This window comes from Myotis yumanensis, unplaced genomic scaffold, assembly GCF_028538775.1.
Source record: "Myotis yumanensis isolate MYYU_CA2020_CCGP unplaced genomic scaffold, mMyoYum1.0.hap1 SCAF_2, whole genome shotgun sequence".
Classification (NCBI taxonomy): Eukaryota; Metazoa; Chordata; class Mammalia; order Chiroptera; family Vespertilionidae; genus Myotis; species Myotis yumanensis.
In genome coordinates, this window is record NW_027223753.1 from 15711211 (window position 1) to 15733309 (window position 22099).

Genomic DNA, 22099 nt, shown 5'->3' on the forward strand with positions numbered 1-22099 from the left:
CCCTAGGAAATTATCAAAGCCAAGCTCAGTTGCCATGGCAAGTCATTTGTTTTTAATTTGGTTAATGCAGATGAAAACTACATAGGGAGGCAAGAGGAGAAATGGGGGAAAAGACAGAATTCTTCAAGCATGTAGGGATGTGCATAAACAATTTCAAAGACTTCATACAGGTGTAGAGAGGTAGGAAAACAGCAAATGTGAAGCCTTCAGCAGCTTGAAAGCTGTTATTTTGAGAGTTGCGGTATTTGAAGGCAGACAGCACGTTTTAAAATAATGGTGAAATTTAATTTTTTCCCACCTTAAATGGAATTAAGCATAATTTGGTCATCATTTTATTTTGATAGTTGTGGGTCTCCGAATGAATGCCAGAGCTTTGAAATTGTAGATGGCCCACGGCAACATCTCCATTGTTTTCATGGTATATGAAGATACTTTTTGTCTCTTTTAAGCAAAACAGTGCATTTTTCTCTTTCTAGTTCTTCACAAATGACTGTGAATTAATTATTTATTTTTATATTTTGCAGTACATTTTTATACCTGAAATTTCTGGTAGTGTGGGCACTTGTCCTCCTGGCAGATTTTGTCCTGGAGTTCAGATTTGAATACCTGTGGCCGTTTTGGCTTTTCATCAGAAGCGTCTATGATTCCTTCAGATACCAGGGACTGGTATGTTTATTAATACGTTTTTCAAGTATAATGAATTTAATAACCCTTCCAAGAAAATCTTCAATAACAGATAATGAAACTGTTTAAAGTAGATTTTATTAGTAATACTTAGGGGACTGTATTGAGCTAAATAGAGTCTATGAACTGACTCTAAGGCTATTTTGTTAAACCCGTTGATCAAATTATAATCCCTCCTCCTCTACCATTGCAGTGGAAAGAAGGGGAGGGAAGGAGGACTCCCGGAGGAAGAGCAGTTACCCCGTCCTACTCTAAAATGTTTCTAGAGCCCCTATCACTGTGTTGGTGATTGGCTTAGAGTTAGAGCAGTGCCTCTCAAACTTTATGGTTTCAGAACCTGTTTACATCCTTAAAAATTATTGAGGACTCCAAAGAGCTTTTTTATTTATGAGGGTTACATCAATCCATATTTACTATATTAGAAATTAAAACAAAAACTTAAATATTTATTAATTCACTTAAAAATAATAACAAACTTATTACCTGTTAATACAAATTACATTTTTAAATGAAAAATAAATATATTTTTCAAAATAAAAAAAATTGGAAGATCGACTACAGTTTTGCAAATTTATATAATGTCTGGCTTAATGGAAGACAGCTGGATTTTCATATTTGCTTCTGAACTCAGTCGATTGTAGTATCACATATCATGTAGCTTCTGGAAAACGCCACCATACTCTTGAGTGAATGCGTGTGGAAAAGACAGATAACATCTTAGTATTATTATGAAAACAGTTTTGACCTGGAAGACTTGCTAGAGATCCCCAGACCATGTGTTGAGAATTGCTGGTTTAGAGCAAGGGCACAGGTCTTACAGTTCTGTTGTGTTCCATAGCCATATCTTAAACTTATAACTCTTTCTACCTGGGCATGGTGCTTTGGTCAAAGCAAATCTATGCCTTGAAAAGATGGTTTTGAGCTCATGTCCCATTGGTAATAGGTAGAAGTGTGTCCCGAGGAAAGCTGTGTTAGTAAAATCACTAACATCAGCATAATTCTTATTATTTAGTTTGGTTCATATGTGCTCCAGCAGCCTACCCTTTAAGAATGAGGCTCTTTAGGAATGTATTGTAAGGAGAGAGGAGGTTTTTCTGTGTTAAAATGCTAGTTATTTTAGTAACCTACCTGTGGAGTTCAAGTGAACTCACTTGAACCAACCTCAATTTGTTTTAGTCCAGTTCTTCATGATTTGAGGCCATAAACAGGATTACTCTTTAACATTAAATTAACACTACTTTTTATATGGTTGATTTTAAATGTTTAAAATTTCCTGTTACAACTTGCTCTGTAGTTATTGCATGGCAGTTTCAGAGATTTTGTCCAACATATTTTTAATAATCTCTGTTTGAAAATAACAGGTTCTAAGAGGTGTTTCTTATTTTGTTTTGTTTTTCCCTTTAGGCCTTCTCAGTGTTTTTTGTTTGTGTAGCATTCACGTCAAATATCATATGTCTGCTGTTCATCCCCATACAATGGCTTTTTTTTGCTGCTAGCACATATGTATGGGTTCAGTACGTATGGCACACAGGTAAGTCTTAATGATTTCTTAGATGGACTAAAATCTTAGATTCAGACTTCTTAAATGTGATTAATCTTTAAATAAATTATTTAGAGTTCAGTTTAATGTAGACATTTTAAAGTTATCCTTTCCTAATAGATTATAATATACCTTTAAAATATATTTTATTTTTTCATTATTAAATCAAAAGTTTAAGCCTTTATGACTTGATATCTCGATTGTTACTGCTGTCATCATCATTTTGTTGTTGTTTTGTTAATCCTCAACTGAGGATATTTTTCCATTGATTTTTCAGAGAGAGAAGAAGGGAGAGGGAGAGACAGGAAGAGAGAGACATGGATTGGCTGCCTCCCACAGGCGCCCCAACCAGGGCTGGGGATCGAGCCCACAACCAAGGCACGTACCTTTGACTAGAATGGAACCTGGGACTCTTCAGTCTGAGGGTGACACTCTATCCACTGAGCCAAATTGGCCAGGGCTCTCATCATCATTTTTTTTTAAAAGTCAAAGGGATTTCTATTTAGGTAGACTTGAAGACAGCTATGTGCCAAATAGGAAAAATGTTCTGGGAGTTTCAGCATTGAAAGGAAGTCAGAGGTCATTTAGTTGAAGCCTTATTTGGTATAGCATTCCTCACACATGGTATTTAGTCTCTGTTTGAAAACCTATAGTGACAAGGCACTTACTAGTACTACTGTTGTTTTGGGGCATCTGTAATAGAAAATTCTTTCTCATACTGAGCCAGAATTTTCTTCCTTATACTTTTGACCTAGTACGTCTTAACTATTTTTGGACTTACTGATCTGACTTAGAGGATATAAATTTTAAATTTCATTAAAATTTCAGGGGAGCTGCAGGTCATCTCCTCAAGGCCAAATATTGGACCTCCTTGCATTAGAGCCACACTGAATAGGGGTAACCTCCATCCACATTAATATTTCTTTAGAGAGTAAAGACACTGTCATATCCTCTCAAGTCTTCTTTTCTGGAGGTAAAACATCTCTGGTTTCATCAGCTTTTCCTTGTGTGTTATTTTAAGCACTTCATCACCCTAATCTCCCTAGTTCTTAGTGGGTTTTCTTTTTTTTAAGAATCCTTATCTTTTTTTTTAAATGTTTTTATTGATTTTAGAGAGAAGAAGGGAGAGGGAGAGGGATAGAAACATCAGTGATGAGAGATAATCATTCATCGGCTGCCTCCTGCACGCCCCACACTGGGAATCGAGCCCACAACTTGGGCCTGTGCCCTAACAGGGATCAAACCATGACCTCCTAGGTCAGTGATGGCGAAGCTTTTGAGCTCGGCGTGTCAGCATTTTGAAAACCCTAACTTAACTCTGTGCCCTAACATATAGAAATCTTTTGATATTTGCAACCAGAGTAAAACAAAGACTTATATTTTTGATATTTATTTTATATATTTAAATGCCATTTAACAAAGAAAAATCAACCAAAAAAATGAGTTCGCGTGTCACCTCTGACACGCGTGTCATAGGTTCGCCATCACTGTCCTAGGTCATGGGTTGACACTCAACCATTGAGCCACACCAATGAGGCCTTAGTAGTTCTTTTAACCAAAATTTATTGTTTCAGGTATGTTCTGACTTGAAGTTACACAGTCACCTCCCTTCTTCTTACTGCTATTTCAAATTAAGATGAAATGAGATGTTTTGACAGTTCCACTCCACTGTCAAAGACTGAACATCAGATGCATAGGGATGCGATTATTTAACTTGTCTGCAAAGCTGCCTGAAACTTGATTCTTAGGACCAGCTGCAACCTGTAGGATTTTGACCACTTAGGGAACACCAGCTAATAAAAGCTCTCTGGAGCAACATTCATCCTCTTCTCAAAGTTGCTAAGAGGGTGGTGTTGGTCCATGTAGAAGACGCAGTTCAGCTCTGTTATTTAAAGTATCCACATGAGCATGGTTTTCTCCATCTCCACCTTCACCACTCCTTCATATATGACTTGATTTATAAGCTAGCATGATGGTTTCTGAGTGTGCTTTCCTCTAATTAAAGAGATTTTCCTACACACCAGTTTTTCCTTGTATTTCCTTGGCTTGGGCCTGTTTCGAGTGAGTTACCATTTACAGTAGTCACTGTCTCTAGGTCTCAGTTTATTCTTTGTCATATGAAAGTGGAGTAATCTAGATAATGTTTAAGGGAGCCTTCCAGCTCAGATAATCTGTGACTCTGATGAACTATAATGATTTCCTAAATTACTTTAATAATGTCTCAGTAGTTAAGAAAAAACTACTCATATAACTATTCATAGAATCTACTGGGAACGAGTTTGGTGGGTGACCCACAGGACAGCAATGAAGCTAATGTCATAAGTGATACTGGCCTCTCTTTAGCCCTAGGCTCAGAAATGTATGTTGGAATAGCTAAGCTGCTAAGTATGTTTTAATTAGGAATGATTGGAGCTCAAACAAACAAACAAAACAACTTTGTTTTACTATTGGGCCTAACAAACACGAGTGCAGTTTATGTAACTTGGGATTAATTTTTTCCCAGTTGTTAAAATGTAAAATTCTTTCTTAAGAATATTAGGAATGGTTGATGAAATTATATATTGCCACAAAAGAATATTATATTATAAACTTTTCCCCTTGCTGTTGAGAGGGGAGAAATAGGATACAAAATTGTTTGTACAACATGACTGTTGTTCAAAAATATTTTCAACATAATTTTATTTTATTATTTGATAGGTTTAGAAATACAGATATTTTGTCCAAATTTTTCTATTTTTTTCTGTAATGTGTTTATTATATTTATGATAACCTTAGAAATTAATATAAGGAGTAGAGAATACAACTTTTTAATGTGTTTTTATTGATTTCAGAGAGAGGAAGGGAGAGGGAGAGAGGAATAGAAACATCAATTGGCTGCCTCCTACACGCCCCCTACTGGGTATTGAGCTCACAATCAGGGCATGTGCCCAAACTGGGAATTGAACCAGAACCTCCTGGTGCATGGGACGATGCTCAGCCAGCCAACCGAGCCACACTGGCCAGTTGGGAATATAAATTATTTTGAAACTAATATGAAGATGTATTTTCCTAAAGGTTGCTGTCTATCATCCTATATTGTAAAAATACCTTTTTTTTTTTGTATAATCTATAAGAATGATTGAGTCTATTAGCTACCTTCACAGAGGTTGGAGTGTTTTCCTTCTTTATGGTCTAGGCCTAAGAGAACTTAGGTTTATTCTCCTTAGAAGCAGACTTAGTATTATCTCTGTAAACTTGGACCAATTTGTATAAACTCTGGGCCTCACTTTACTCTTCAGTAAAATAAGGAAGTAGGGCTAAATGATATTCTTTCTAGTTCCAGAATTGTATGATTTTTTTGTTTGTTTGTTTCATCCCAAAGATCCTTACCAAAAAGCTTTAGATCACTGATTTTTCTCCCTTAGTCTCTCTTTTGTAACTTGCTTGCCTTATACAGTCTAAAAGGAGCTCTTTCCACAGTTTTTGGACCTCATGCCTCTGTAGTCCATCTTTATAAAATACCCCATTATTAGTCACATCCTGACAAAGATGGACCTCGCTGCAGATTTTGATTCTAAAACCAATGAAAATTATTTCTTATTTGCAACTTACTCTGTTGCAAGCTGCTTTTTTCTTCCTTGGAAATTGTTTTTAATTACAAAGGGAATATGAGCTTGTAGTTAAGAAAAAAAATTTTTTTAATAGTACTTCAGTGTCAGAAAAATTTCTTTGTGTTGTAGCTCATTTGTACTTAATAATTTATTTTTTTTACATATTTCATATTAGTACAGATCTTCATTCTTTTGAAAACTGCATCATATTTTATTATATAAGTTAACCAAAATTAAACAATTCCCTATTGATGGACATTTTAATTCATTCTATTTTTTTACTGTTGCAAATAATAATACAGTGCATAGTCTTATATACTTATCTCAAGGCTCTTTTTTAAAAAAAATATATTTTATTGATTTTTTACAGAGAGGAAGGGAGAGGGATAGAGAGTTAGAAACATCAATGAGAGAGAAACATGGATCAGCTGCCTCCTGCACACCCCCTACTGGGGATGTGCCTGCAACCAAGGTACATGCCCTTAACCGGAATCGAACCTGGGACTCTTCAGTCCGAAGGCCGATGCTCTATCCACTGAGCCAAACCGGTCAGGGCATCTCAAGGCTCTTATATTTCTGTAGGGTAGATTTCTGGAATTGGAATTTCTAGGTCAATGGTATAAGTATTTTAAATTTAATTATATTGCCAAATTGCCTTTTAAGATATTTGCCTCAATTTATATCATTGCCAAGTATGAGAATGAACCCTTTCTCATACCCTCCCTATACGATTACATGTCTTAAATTTATGCTTATCTGATAGGTTAAAAAAAGGAATCTCATTTTTAAAGTTTGTATGTCCCTAATCAGTAGTGAAATTGAGCCTCTTTTTATATGCTTTTTAGCCATCTATGTGTTTTCTTTTATGGCTTATCATCATTGCCTTTCTGTTGATTTATAGGAGCTCTTTGTATGTTAGGGCTATAACTCCTTTGTTTACATATACTGTAAATATTTTCTGCCAGAATGTTTGTCTTTTATTTCTTCCTATGATTCCATAGCATCTTTTGTCATATAAAAGCTTTCAGTTTGTATTAAATTGCTTTTTAATTGTTTGAAAGTCTTAATGAAAGTAACTGTAGTTGAACCAGTCTTTCAAACAACCCATCTGTTCTGTTAGTTAATGTATCATTGATGCTTGTCTCTCTGCTGCTTTTCCACAGAAAGAGGAGTGTGTTTGCCCACAGTGTCCCTCTGGATACTCTTTGTTTATATTGAAGCAGCAATTAGATTTAAAGATCTCAAAAATTTTCATGTAGACCTTTGTCGTCCATTTGCTGCTCACTGGTGAGTATTATGTATATTCTTAATCTATAATTCAGTTCAATGTTTTTAATGTAAATGGTAAGTTCAATTGTAAATTTTTTCTTAGAGATTTTATGTGAACCCAGAAGACCACATAACATGGTGGCAAAGAGCATGAGCTCTCTCTATTCAGGCAAATGAGTGTTTGAATGCCAGCTCTGTCCCCTAACAGCTTTGTTGCCTTGAACATGTATGTCACTGTCTCTAAGCCTTAGTTCTCCTACCTGTATATTGGGGACTTGTCTCATGGGGATATGGGAAAGATGAAATGAAGTGATGAATGTAAAGTGTTTAACTTAATACCAAGTACATAGGTATCTGATAAATGTTATCTGTTTTCATAATGATCAGGTATTGATCCTAAAAAGTCTTGATGAAATATATGGCTATTTCATAAAGCATAAATGAATTTATAATTTTCTTACCTAATTTATAAAAGCAAGAAAATATTAATATTTAATGGAATATTATTACTATTTAGAGGAATATTATTTTTTCTTTTAAAATGTAAATTAATATTAAGATAATTTATTCATTTAACCTTAACCATGAAACTTTTTTTGTTGTTAATTCTCACATGAGGCTATTTTTTTTACCATTGCTTTCCAGAGACTGATAAGTTTTTTTTGTTGTTTTTTTAAAAAATATATTTTATTGACTTTTCACAGAGAGGAAGGGAGAGAGACAGAGAGAGTCAGAAACATCGATGAGAGAGAAGCATTGATGAGCCGCCTCCTGCACATTCCCACTGGGGATGTGCCCACAACCCAGATACATGCCCCTGACCGGAATGGAACCTAGGACCCTTCAGTCCGCAGGCCAACGCTCCATCCACTGAGCCAAACAGGTCTCGGCAGAGACTGATAAGTTTTAAAATTAATGAAGTATAATATGAGTTTTAACAGTATTTGCAGAGGCTTTGAAACAGACTGATGAGTTGAATGAAAATATTTCAACTTTTATTCCCTCAGGTAGCAAGAAGATTAAATTAGTCACTTGAATTTGAGCCTGTTTTCTGGTATTAAAAAACAAATGATGTCCTTTTGATTTTTTAACACTTATGATATTGACTTATGATCCCTACCCTGTTAGATCTTAAAAGCATACAGATGCCCAAATTCTAATATTGCACAAGGCACTTCAATGTTAATCAACAACATTAGCCACTGTATCCAGCAATCACTGTGGTAACTTCTTGAGTTAGCTTGAAGAATGCCAACTCTAATGGGCAGCTTCTTATGGTCTAAGGGTCCCACTGTTCCCTGGGGGTTTGTTCTACATACCAACTGCTTCTGATTTCCACAGCAGACACCCCATTTATTTATGTGTTTGCTGAATGCTCAACCATCATCATCTAGAGTTTATTTCTTAATTTCAGTCATAGGTGTCCTCATATGTATGATGCATGTGTTCTTTTGTTTTTAACTTGCAATTACTGGCTGGATTGTCTTCTCTCTAGTATTGGGTACCCTGTGGTGACTTTGGGCTTTGGCTTCAAAAGTTATGTAAGCTACAAAATGCGGTTAAGGAAGCAAAAGGAAGTACAAAAAGAGAACGAATTTTACATGCAGCTTCTTCAACAAGCCCTACCCCCAGAGCAGCAGATGTTACAGAAGCAAGACAAAGAGTCTGAGGAAGGTAGGTCTTTACCCTAAAGCTATTGGCTCAATAGGTTAGTCATTATTTTATTTGTCAGTACAATTTTATTTATTTATATTTTTTGGAAAAGTTGCTAGGACTTTGGAAGATTACCAAGGATTTTCTGTTTTCTGGTATTCCTCGTTAGGGCCATTGCTTTGTTTGATCATGAAATATAGAGTGTGAGTGATGTTCTCTACCTAGGATCTGAAGACCATGTACCTTTAAATATGTTTATTTTTTAAGCTTATTTAATTTTTTTATATTTTAATTGTTATAAATATTTTAAAACATTCTTAGTAGCAAAATAGTATGTATAAATGTATGAGTTTGTACCTGAAGCAAACCAAGAATCAAAGTATAAGTCAGATAGAGAAATAGATAGACAGAATTGTTTTATAAGTCAAAATTTTTCTGAATAGAGCAAAGATGGATAAGTCCCATTTTAAATGGCTCATATAATGCAATGTGGAACCTAAATGGTACCTTTTCTATAAGGACCTCTCTAATGAGCATATAATTAATTCAGTAGATGAATTTACAGCAGTACCAGTTTTCTTTGGTTTGATAGTTGAAAGTTTGGGGGTCATATTTGTAGTTGATATATGCCAAATCTTATTCTCTGGTGTGGTGCAAAAATATCTCTTTAAGTAGACTTTGACAAATTGGAATGTGTAGACCTGAAACAGAAAATTTTTTATAAGATACCTAGTAAATGATACAGACTGCTTTAAAAAAGTTTTTTAAATTGATTTCAGAGAGGAAGGGAGAGGGAGATAGAGATAGAAACATTAATGATGAGAGAGAATCATTGATCTGCTGCCTCCTGCACGACTCCCACTGGGGATCGAGCCTGCAGCCTGGACATGTGCCCTGACCAGGAGTTGACCATGACCTCCTGGTACATAGGTTGATGCTCAACCACTGAGCCACACCAGCCAGACCAGACTTCTTATGTCAAAGCTAGAGTCAAGAAAAAAAAAGAGTAGATTTGAATTGTAACATCACACTTCTTTTGTTTCATTTAATCTCTTTGTTTTCAATTAAGTTATTAAGTTTGTTTAATCTAAACATCTCTTAAAATATGGCTTCTTACAAATATGGTCTGCTTGTGTTCTCTCACCTCAAGTTTGATTTGACTGATAAATGAAGTAGGATTTAATTATAAAATCCTCATCGTATTTTTGAGGCAAAGTTTTAGTGGCTTGTTTGGTGTTTATAAATGATTAGAGGCCCAGTGCACAAAATTCGTGCACAGGTCGGTTCCCTAGGTCTGGCCCTGATTGGGTGATTGGGGCCTGCCAGGGGGAGGGACTGGGAGGTTGGCTGGCAGGCCCCAATTAGGTGATCGGGGCCTGCTAGCCGGGGACAGGGCCGCAGGAGGTTGGCCCCAGGGGGGCGTTGATTGGGTGTGGGGCGGGCCAGGGGGCTGCAGGCAGTTGGCCAGCTGGCCCTGCTCCCGATCAGGGCCCGATGGGGCTGGACCAGCTGGGGGGGGGGGTAGGGGGAAAGGGCTTATTAGGGGCTAGGATGGCTATCCAACCTCCCACAGCCCCTCCCCACCACCCCCGGCCAGCCCCACCCTCATTCGGGGTGGGGGAGCCGATAGGGGAGGGGCCGTGGGAGGTTTGGGGGGCCGATCAGGGTCCTGATCGGGCTGGTTGGCCGCCGCAGTGTGCATCATAGTGACCAGTCGTTCTGGTCTTCCTGTAGTTCCAGTTGCTTGGCTTTTATATATGTAGATGGCAATTTTCTAAATATTCAGCTTCTCAAATTTATTTGGATTTGCTTCTTGAAGTTAGCATGATGTGGTGTAGTTACTGCTTCTAAATGAGCTTGCAGATTAATGTGAGTTTCTAAGCATAGATAATGCAGTTTATTGAATCAGTCTTTTCTGTTTTATACAACTAAATATTCTGATGTGGATTTTTTGTTTGTTGGTTTGTTTTTGGTATTGTAGCTGCCAAAGGATTACCTGATATGGATTCCTCCATCCTTATACACCACAACGGAGGCATCCCAGCCAACAAAAAACTCTCCACAACTTTGCCAGAGATAGAATACCGAGAAAAAGGGAAAGAAAAGGACAAGGATGCCAAAAAACACAACCTTGGAATAAATAACAACAATATTCTACAACCTGTAGACTCTAAAATACAAGAAATTGAGTATATGGAAAATCATATCAACAGTAAAAGGTTAAATAATGATCTTGTGGGAAGTACAGAAAACCTCTTGAAAGAGGACTCATGCACTGCTTCCTCAAAAAATTACAAAAATGCCAGTGGAGTTGTGAACTCCTCACCTCGAAGTCACAGCGCCACAAATGGAAGCATTCCTTCTTCATCTAGTAAAAATGAGAAGAAGCAGAAATGCAGTAGCAAGAGCCCAACTACACACAAAGACTTAATGGAAAACTGTATTCCTAATAACCAGCTAAGCAAACCAGATGCACTGGTAAGGTAAGTGTGCCTGCTGTGTCCTTACCAACACTTTCCAATAAACTTATCTTAGGTCTTGAAAGACACACTTCCATATGGGCCTGTGGGAATTGTTGGTGATCAGATATTATAACTATAAACTGTGGCATTTGACATTTTAGTGTTTATTTCATAAGGGTTTGTTGGCCACGGGTGCCACTATTCTGAAGCATTGATTCCAGCTCTTTCCAGTGTTTTGAGTAAGAAGGGACAGTGATTGCTTTCCACATTTGACGTATTTAGATGTAACTTGATTTTCTAATGCTATGGAGAAGTTTATCTTTAGTCTTTGTCCTTTTTGCATATTCAAAGTTCTTGTGGCATAGACACAAAAAGAAGAGTGTGTGTCCTGTTGATGCAAATCTCTTTGTCAGATAGATACCAAAAAGGGTGGTGGAAAATTGCCCTTACCACTCTGTGCTTGATTGTTTTTCTACTTAAAATGCAAATCATTCTCCAAATAACTCTGGGAAAGTTAGGTTTGAAAAATAATCTCTTTCTAAAAGTTCCAGAAGTAAATACAGTGTTAGACATGGATTTAAATCAGAAATATTCCTTTTTTCATCTTTAATAAAATAATAATGTTGTATTACCTTGACTGGCTCAGACTTAATTTTGCTGTATTTTATATTTTTGTGTATTCTTTAAAATACCCATGTTCCTTGTGCCCTCATATCTTTTAATTTGGAAACTGGGATCTGAACTAGAGCTTTTTTAAATATGTAACTGGCCGAAACCGGTTTGGCTCAGTGGATAGAGCGTCGGCCTGCGGACTGAGGGGTCCCGGGTTCGATTTCGGTCAAGGGCATGTACCTGGGTTGCGGGCACATCCCCAGTGGGGAGTGTGCAGGAGGCAGCTGATCGGTGTTTCTCTCTCATCGATGTTTCTAACTCTCTATCTCTCTCCCTTCCTCTCTGTAAAAAATCAATAAAATATATTTATAAATAAATAAATAAATAAATAAATAAATAAATAAGTAAGTAACTGAAGAGGGCAATTGTAACTCCCTCTAAAAGTTACCTTACAATCCTCCTCCTTTGGCTTGCGTAAGAACAGTGTATTCTAGGAGAGAAGGTTTCCAGTGTTTTAACTTATATAAACAAGATTATTAATTTCTTTTCATTTCTGATTGGTGGCTAGATTAAGGGAAATATATTTGGGTTCTACTGCGAAAGGCTCTTGAAATTTTATAGCCCCGTCACTTTTGGAAGCACACCCTGTTGTTGCCGATGTCAGGCTGGTGTCCCCATCTGTTTGTTATGACATCATGCCTTATAGAGAAAGCACTCAGCAGAGAACCCAGTAGATGCCCATGGGAGAAAGACCAATTAGTTGACCTTTTATTTCAGCTATCCCACAGATTTATTATATGCTATAAATAAAAACTTTTGATATCCTTTTGATATCAAGTTTTTGATATCCTTTCTCCTATACAATTTTAATTATAGCAGTCAACTCAAAACAACTTTCCTCTGTTGGGTATTGCAGAGAGAGCAGTCAAGGCTCAGTCTTATGACACCATCTCACTTGGGCCTCAGTTGTGGTTGTGATTGACTCTACTGCCTGATCTACCTGCAGTAAAGAAGTTCAAGGACTCACTGAGATGGCCAGTCTTCCAGTATGTGGTGGGTCCAGTGCCCCCGTGCCTCTTCCTGTGGTCACTAATGTGATGTGCCTGATCGGAAGGGTCCCAGAATATTACTCTGTTTTAGGGAATACCTTCTATCAAATACATAAGTAGAAAATATTGTATTTAAATAGTTTTATAAGCTTCCATAGGATTATTTTCAATTTTTAATGTAATATAAAAAATAAGGAGATGACCTAAATATCCAACAATAGGGGATAAATGTAAATAAATTATGGTTCATCCATTTGATGGACTTTTAATATAGGCATTACAATTATGTTTTTGAGCCATATTAAACAATATAGGAAAGTGCTAATGGCAATATTTTATAAAGAAAGTAGAAAGCAATTTTATTAAAAATAATTTTTAAAGAATATACATAGGAAAAAGATTTGAAGGGAGAGAAACCAAAATGATAACAATGGTTATTGCCCCATGGTAGTATTGAGGCTTGATTTTTTCTTTTTACTTTCATGCATTTTCAAGTTTTTTTATTTTTGAACAATGAAAGTTTATGAAAAGAAGACTATCTATCTGAGTAAATTATCCAGCTTGGCTGTAGAAGGTCTTATCACACTTCCTCTTGCTCTTCTTGGCTCTCTCCTGTTTCCTCTTGTTTGACTTCATGATGAATATTAATAAGACTGTAAATGATCCAAACTTGACATGTTTGAGTTGTTAGCTAGAGAGTTAGCATGTTTGAGTTCAGATGGAGAGGGCTGGACTCAGGCTCCTTCTGGTGCAACATAAACGGCTGACACTGCATATTAGCCCTTTGCTACTGCAGACACACCCAGGGTTGTGTGCAGGTCCATGCTGGCTGTAGGGAGAATATTGAGCTACCCCTTTAAATACATATTTTTAAAAATCTTTTGAAAGCTATTACTGTATTATTAGTAGTAAATTAATTGCAACACATTCTATAGCTGTGTCTTTCTCAATATCATGGATGAGAACTGCTATAGTTGAGGAACCAATTCAGTAGCTTTTCTTAGGTGGTGGGAATTCATTAGTATACTACATTCAAAGAGAATTCTTGTAGATCACTATAGCTGTCAAAATAAGGTTTGATGTTCATTCCCTAAGAAAGGGCAAATAGTCCTTCAGATCTTTTTTCCATTTCTCCAAGCTCCATGGATGTTCTCTAATGTGCTATATATTAAAGGTTGTCAAACAACTGGGCACAGGCCAAATCTGGCCCACTGCCTGATTTTGTAAAACATTTTATTTATTTCATAGTGTCTATGGCTGCCTTTGCATGACAGTGATGGAGTTGAGTAGCTGTAATGGCCTACAAAGCCGAAGGTATTTACTATTTAGCCCTTTACAGAAAACATGCTGATAGATCACTAAGGTTAAGGAATGTGGGTGATGTTAAAGAACTTGGGATTAAGTGTTGCCTGTAGGATCCTTCCCAGGAAAAGTTTGGAATTTGCTAAAACCAGGCCAAAGCCCTTTTTTGATTTGAGAAATACATATCTTACAAAATCACTTGAATTCTGCCAGCTTGGTTTCTGAATTCTTTACCCAAGGTATTTAGCAACAGACTTACAATGTTGTAGCCAAAAATATTTTTAATTCTGACATGTGAAAAAATTCTAGACAAAAACAGAAAAAGCAATGAGAAAGATCAGTTTTTTTGTGTTGTTGTTGTTGTTTTTGTTTTTTAACTAAGTGCTGGGTTAGAAAAGAACGATGTAGATTAGAATGAGAGCCGTAGCCGATTTGGCTCAATGGGTAGATTGTTGGCCCTTGGACTGAAGGGTCTAGGGTTTGATTCCCATCAAGGATTGTACCTCAGTTGGAGCCTTGATCCCTGGCCCTAGTTGGGGATTGTGCTGGAGGCAACCAATCAATGTGTCTCCCTCACACTGATGCTTCTCTCTCTGTCTCTCCCACTCCCTTCCACTCTCTCTAAAAATCAATGGAAAAATATCCTCAGGTGAGGATTAACAACAACAAAAAAATTAGGAGGAGATTTGCTTATTTTTTTTCTTCAGTGGTGATTTAAAAAATACTTTAAGTGTGCCGAAACCGGTTTGGCTCAGTGGATAGAGCGTCGGCCTGCGGACTGAAGGGTCCCAGGTTCGATTCCGGTCAAGGGCATGTACCTGGGTTGCGGGCACATCCCCAGTGGGAGATGTGCAGGAGGCAGCTGATCGATGTTTCTAACTCTCTATCTCTCTCCCTTCCTCTCTGTAAAAAATCAATAAAATATATTTAAAAAAAAAAAAAATACTTTAAGTGTGAAAAAATTATAGAAAATTTAGGTAGAGAAAAGGTGAAAATAGTCCCACCAGTATGACACAAATTACTGTTAAATGTTGTATTTTCATCAACTACATTTATATAATTGTGGCCACAGTGTTTGTGTAGTTTTTTGTTCTGCTTTTTTTCACTTAAATCATATAGAAAGCCTTTTCCCAATTTAGCCTAACCCTCATGTTCACTTGATGTGGAATATTCCATGGCGGGTCTGTGCAATCGTTCAGCAGTCACTCTAAGACTGGGCACATCGCTGTGGGACACCCGAGCTGCTTTCCTGCAGGCAGGAGAGCCAACAGTTTTGTTTGCACTTGGCACAGAGTTCCCTCTCAAATACAGCTGCAAGACTGTGGGGTTTTTTGTTGGTGATTGTTACTTGTTTCAGTTTTCCTGGTTAAGAGAGAGAATTTAAAACTTTGAGTATAAAATGTAAAGTGTTCCATATTCTATAGAAGTATTAAAGGAGAAGTCTCTTCTTGGTTTATTTCCATGACACTTTTTTGGTACCCAAGACAGAAGATTCATCTTTTTTATATTTCGTGCTAATTCTTAATAAGATGTCAATTATTTAACTTAGTTGAATAATGTCTGGTGAGAAGTCATAAAGGAAAAGTATCCACAGTTTGCCTAGTAGAAATGCATTCAACAAAACGGAGTAGAATTTAGAATGATGATTATTTTTTTTTGGAACTGCAAGAGATCTAAAAATCTACACCAGCCTCCTCAACTCTTTTGAGCAGTGAAGTTAATGAGCCTTAGAAGGTTAATGGCTAGTCCAAGTGACCCAGTTGGAGTGGTGGTGCCAGGTCCAGAACCAAAGTTTTTTGACTTCTGCCTTTTCTGTTATACCATGCTGCTTAATAGAAGTTTATTGATCGCCTTCATTTTTCTGCTTTATATTTTAGTTTTAGCTTTAAATGCACATATAGATAAAGTTGGTTCAAGGGTTGGCACCAGAGCTAGATTTTATGCTCCAGTGGTTAACATTTATAGAAGAAATGCTTAGAATTTAAGAATTCATTTATTTTTCTTCTAGAGAGATGCTGTTCTAAGTGTTTTAAAAAGTCTTGCTCCTGCTAAAGACACAAGTGCATACTTATCTCAAAAGAGAAGGGGACCACCCTTGAGAGCTTACACCCTTGAGAATTTAACTCTGGTTAGGTCTAGCTTGGGAGTTAGTCTGGTCCAGACAGCCTAGACCCACTGAGCATGGAATTTGCCTTTTAGGGATAATTATAAGGGTAGACAGCAGCAGACCTAAGAACCCTGAACTGGAAGAATTTAAGACAAGGGATAACTTACCGAGGAGAGCCCATCATTGGCTGCTTGGAAGACCTCTGGTCCTGGGGTCTGGACTTTGCTGAGATAGTAAGTTCCAAGAAAGTTTGAAGCCATGGAATGGGGAGAGGGGCCTGTTGTTCACAGGAAATTTGAAATCTGGGAAAAGTTGTAGTATATCAAATACTCGCTCTTTTATCTCTCTCTAAATTCATTTGGTTATTTCAAATACTAAAATATTGTTACTTATAACTTAGTTTGTTTATACAATTCTGCTTATTTGGAGACTTGAGAGCCTGGTGGGGTTGGGAAGTGGAGGTAGGAAAGAGAATATGTTTATCAGGATTTTCCCAGCAATCTCTAAGAACGTAGGGTCCTGCCTCAAAGGGGAACTAGGGGGAGGAGAGGAATAGAGAAGTACTTTTAAAAAAATATATATTTTATTGATTTTTTTTACAGAGAGGAAGGGAGAAGGAGAGGGATAAAGAGTTAGAAACATCGATTCAGCTGCTTCCTGCACACTCCCTACTGGGGATGTGCCCGCAACCAAGGTACATGCCCTTGACCAGAATCGAACCTGGGACCCTTCAGTTCTAAGGCCGATGCTCTATCCGCTGAGCCAAACCGGTCAGGGTGAGAAGTACTTTAAGAAATTTTAACTCATTCATTTATACTGAAGAGTGTTTTAACTTATACTCATACCTAGGAACTAACTTATATTACCAGATCTAGGTCTTAGAGAAATTATATTTTTGGAGCGTATAAATTGATATCAATATACTTTATAAGTAGGCTATACAATACAATGTTCTAGTTCATTAGTGAGTATATTAATGAGTATTGTGTTTTAGTAGGCTATGATATGAGTGTCTGTGACTTTCTAATTTAAGCTGATGGGAATGTCATTGCTCTTCATTCCACTTTCTAGTCCAATAAGCCTTTTAAATACATGTTTTATAATTTTAGGTTTCTCTCAAAAGAGAGGATGAAGATAGCAAAAGCTAAAAAATAACCAGCTTTCCCCTTATACTGGACTCGCCCAAATGTGGTTTGACTAGCATTCAGTCTTCTGTACTTCTGAGTAATCTTATCTTCCAGATACCAGCATTTGAGATTGCTGTGTAACCTCTGACTTAGTGTGGTTTTGCTGTTTGGGGAAAAACAACAGGAGACAGTTTACAGTACTTCATGTTTTTTGTTTTCCCACATTTTAAGATGTTAATGTACAATCACAAATGATATATCGTCCGGTCAGTGTGGCTCAGTGGTTAAGCGTTGACCTATGAACCAGGAGGTCATGGTTCGATTCCCGGTTAGGGCACATGCCTGGGTGCAGACTTGATCCCCAGTAGGGGTCATGCAGGAGATAGCCGATGGGTGTCTGTCTTTCATCAGTGTTTCTATTTCTGTATCCCTCTCCCTTCCTCTCTCTCTAAAATAAATAAAAGCATATTAAAATATATATATATATCCATGGAAAAGAAAGGGTCATTTTTTTTAAAATACTGATTTTTAATCATCAGTAGATTCAGTATAATTTGGTGTGAATAACTGAAAAAGAGCAAAGTGAAGAGATTCCAAGAAGCCCCTATGTTGTTAGCTTAAGCATTTCAAAGCAACAAGGAAAATTGAGGGCTAATGCTCTTTACCAGAAGAACAAAGAGTCATCAGTTCTTCCTGCAACTTTCCATCTTTCCTTTCCCTTGTAGGGAGCTGTCTGGGTACTGGCCTGGATCGAGGTTAGGAGTGGGTGGGGTCGGCTTTTAGCTCCCAGGGCAGGGAAGGGAATGAACTTGTTAGTTCCAAGTTACAACAGGAAGTGGGGAAGAAGATTCAGATCATGGAGCCCAAGATTGTAGACACAAAGCAGGACTAGAATCCAAAGCCAAGACCTGACTATGGAGAAGAAACAAGACACAGCAGTCAGTGCAGGAATAAAGCCTATGAGCATTCCTGGGACAGGTACCTTGGGGAGGGGCATGGCCTTTTATGAACCATTCCAGCCCTCCCCCAAGGCCCTGAAGAGTACTAAGTGTGGGAATCACAGTAGTTTAAATGGGAAGGTTACAAAGGATCCTCTTGAAGGGTAGAAACCCATTTTAAAAGAAGGTAATTGGAAAGATCAGTTATTAAAGGGGAAGTAGCAAAACAGATTATTTAGTATGAACCCATTACAAAAATGGGAGGATACAGTTCTCATGTACACAGAAAATTATTTGAAACTAGAGGCCTGGTGCATGAATTCATGCACCAGTGGGGTCCCTCGGCCTGACCTGTGGGATCAGGCCGAAACGGGCTCTCAACATCCCCCAAGGGGTCCTGGGTTGCAAGAGGGCACAGGCCAGGCCAAGGGACCCCACCAGTGCATGATTGGGGCCGGTGAGGGACCACAGGAGGGCTCCAGGGTGTGTCCTGCCCATTTTGCTCAGTCCTGATCTGCCAAACCCCAGCAGCAAGCTAACCTATCAGTTGGAGCATCTGCCCCCTGGTGGTCAGTGCTCATCACAGCGACTGGTCAACCGGTCGACTCTCTGCCCCTTGGTGGTCATTGCACGTCATAGCGAACAGTTGAGCAGCCTTAGCATATCATTAGCATATTACGCTTTGATTGGTTGAATGGCTGACTGGTTGACCGGACACTTAGCATATTAGGCTTTAATTATATAGGATAGTATGTACCAAATAGTCAATTGTAGATGATTATAGGAGATTAGAGGCCCGGTGCATGAATTCGTGAACGGTGGGGTCCAGCTGGCCTGCCTCGATCGGGCTGGCAGGGGGGAGGGATCGTGGGCAGTTGGCCAGTGGCCCCGCCCCTGATCAGTGTGGGGGGTGATTGGGGGCGGGGCCAGCTGGGGGAGGGGCCGCAGGCCGTTGGCTGGCTGGCCCCGCCCCCTGGTTGAACTTTCAGTTGAACTCCCAGTCGAACTCCCTGTTGAGGGGACAATTTGCATATTAACCGTTTATTATATAGGATATTTACTTCCTACATTGTTTCTATGTAGTATGAATTTTTCCACAGGTTTATACCTATAATAGAATGTGTCCTAATGAAGGCAGGGGGACCTTCTTTTCTCCTAATCTGCCACAGTACACAGTTCTTTGCTCAGAGTAGATGCTCAATAAATACTTGTTGAATGAATATTACCTTTATGCAGGGAAAATATTAGAATGCGGATAGGAGATGGGCCTCACTAATTTCATTTCAATGCAGTGTAGTTCTCAGAGTTGAGTGGCAGTGTAGCTCAAAGGCTTTCAAAGTTAGAAAACCTACATATCACATTAGAATAGGCCAAGAACCAGACAGACACCAGTATCAAACTTTGTTGTTCTTGAGTAGATTGTTATGGATTTTATTTCTAAAATATAGGAGACCCTTACACTCTAAGCTCCTTTCCTTGATATTTCCCAGAAAGTTTTGAAATTCAGTACTCTGTCAGTACTTTTTCGAAGGCTGTGCAGGAAGTTCAAGGATTTCTCGAAGTTACAAGGGAAGAAAACTGCAAGGGGACTGCTGGCAAAAACGCCATTAGCTTCAGCAGTGGTTGTTTGTACTCCAGGGCCAAGGAATCTAGCTGGGCACAAGCCTTATCTCAGCCAGGAACAGCCAGGGAGGAAACCTCAGTTTGCCATGTCTTACTCATCTTTCCTATGGGTCTTCCCTCCCTCCACCCTGAGCCCTGGCCATTCTCTTCATCTTTATGGTATTGTAGTAGCAACTGGAGAGAGCTCAGATCCCATGTTTCTGTTTCAACCTTTCCTCCAAAGAAATCTCCCAGGTTAGAAAATATGTTGACTGCTTTTACATAGATCATCTCCGGTGCTACAGTGTATTTGTTTGTTCTCTTTTGTATTTGAATGCATTTAACTGTGTGTCAGGAACAGTTTGCCAAAGAAAATCTGACCTGGGAGAAGTGATTTGGGTGTTGAGCTTTCACCCTGGCTGCTTTCCCTATATGTGCGGTCACGTGCAGCTCTGCCAAACTACTACTGCAAAATGGCTTGCTTGACACCCTCCCCGGTGTCCCTTTTCCAGGTGCATGGAGTAGTTTATTTGTAACAGTATCGGTTTCAGCTGAGAGGTAAACTTTAGAATGAAGATTATGAACACTGGACACGTGGAGGTTCTAACTAGATTAAATTTATTGGATATAGCTGCTACTAAATTATTTGGAAATAATTAAGTGGAAAAAATAAGTAGTAGAGCCAAGTTTGGTGTGTTTGTTTTATCTCTGTGGGAACATGTATTTGATTTGTTTATCTAGCATTGTCTCTGAGCAGATTATGTTCTCAGACCTGATTTATTTTCATTTTCTGCCATGCTTATAATATTTAAGGTACCTATAAGTTTTACTTGGTTAGCTCTGTTTATATTAACTCCCAATATAGTTTGAGTTTATTTTAACCATTGCAGTGATTTAAAACTATACTATTCTTGGTATAAACGTGGCAATAGAAGCATGATCATTATATACTTAAATAGACTGTTTTATGGCTTGAAACCCATGTAGCACTTTAGAACCTAGACATTAATGAATTTCAGCCAGCAATTCACTTAATGAGTCCATACCCAGGTGGTCAAGGAAGATACTTACCTATGTTGTATGCATATATAAAGTTTGAAATAACACAAATTATCTGGGAGGCAGAGTCTGCATTAGAAAAATTTTGATGTTTAGTACTGAGACTTCATTCTAATGAAACGGATTGCAGTTTCCTCCCTAGAATTCAGAAGGAACTACTATAAAACTTTGAGTCAGTACCCCTGCTGGCACATAATGAATTGAGATTTCCAGCTAAGGGGATTAGAGGTGGATTCCCTGAAGAGGGGGTACTTCTAGCAAAAGGAACTATGTTCTTTAAATGTTACTCATGCTATCATTTAGAAACTGGTTGTTTGAATACTTTAACAGTCAGCATGAGTATACTTCAGTCTGTGCACCTCTTTTGGGGATTTTGAGATCTTTTTTCTAGCCAGCTGAGACTGGCTAGAACACAAAACAAATTTTGTGTTTGTTTATTGTTTTGTTTTTATGGGAAAAATGCAACTCTTCTCTCTCATAAGGTGCGTTTCACCTTTCTTTTTGTAGTTTTAAAACATTTTTATTGATTTCAGAGAGGAGGAGAGAGGGAGAGATAGAACATCAATGATGAGAGAGAATCAATTGATCAGCTGCCTCCTTCACGCCTCCTTCTGGGGATAGAGCCTGCAACCTGGGCATATGCCCTTGACGGGAATAGAACCTGGGACCTTTCAGTCCACAGGCCAACGCTCTATCCACTGAGCCAAACCAGCTAGGGGCCACTTCACCTTTCTTGATAGAATGCTGTAACAGATTTGAAACAGAAACACAGAATAATGAACTCAAAATGACCACTGCCCTGACCTTTCCCTTGGCTCTAGAGCCAGTGCTGCACAGGCATGAGGGGGAGGCCAGGGTTCAATCATCTGTATTTAGTACTGCACCAGGCACCAGAGAGTTTGGAGTACATACTCTTCCAAACAGGACAGCTAATTGTGGCTTGAGTGAGAGGGCGGGGGGAGGGGGGGTGTTGTAGGCCCAATGTTGCTAAATCTGGTATTTTGAAGAGATGCTGAAAATAGATATCTTTATGTGAAATCTACCAGTTAAAAAAAATTTTTTTTAACATCATGCAGGGAAGGGTCAAACAAAACATATTTATAGA

At 38.3% G+C, this 22099-nt stretch overlaps 1 protein-coding gene across 1 annotated transcript in view; it reads left to right on the plus strand.

Annotated features, from left to right (window-relative positions):
• Positions 1 to 22099, plus strand: part of MACO1 (macoilin 1) — a 60302-nt gene that overhangs the window by 13458 nt on the left and 24745 nt on the right. The window contains exons 2-6 of the mRNA XM_070404394.1: positions 525 to 666; positions 2089 to 2215; positions 6978 to 7101; positions 8579 to 8757; positions 10718 to 11219. Coding sequence (XP_070260495.1) covers positions 525 to 666; positions 2089 to 2215; positions 6978 to 7101; positions 8579 to 8757; positions 10718 to 11219 — 1074 coding nt within the window. The remainder of the gene's footprint in view (positions 1 to 524; positions 667 to 2088; positions 2216 to 6977; positions 7102 to 8578; positions 8758 to 10717; positions 11220 to 22099) is intronic.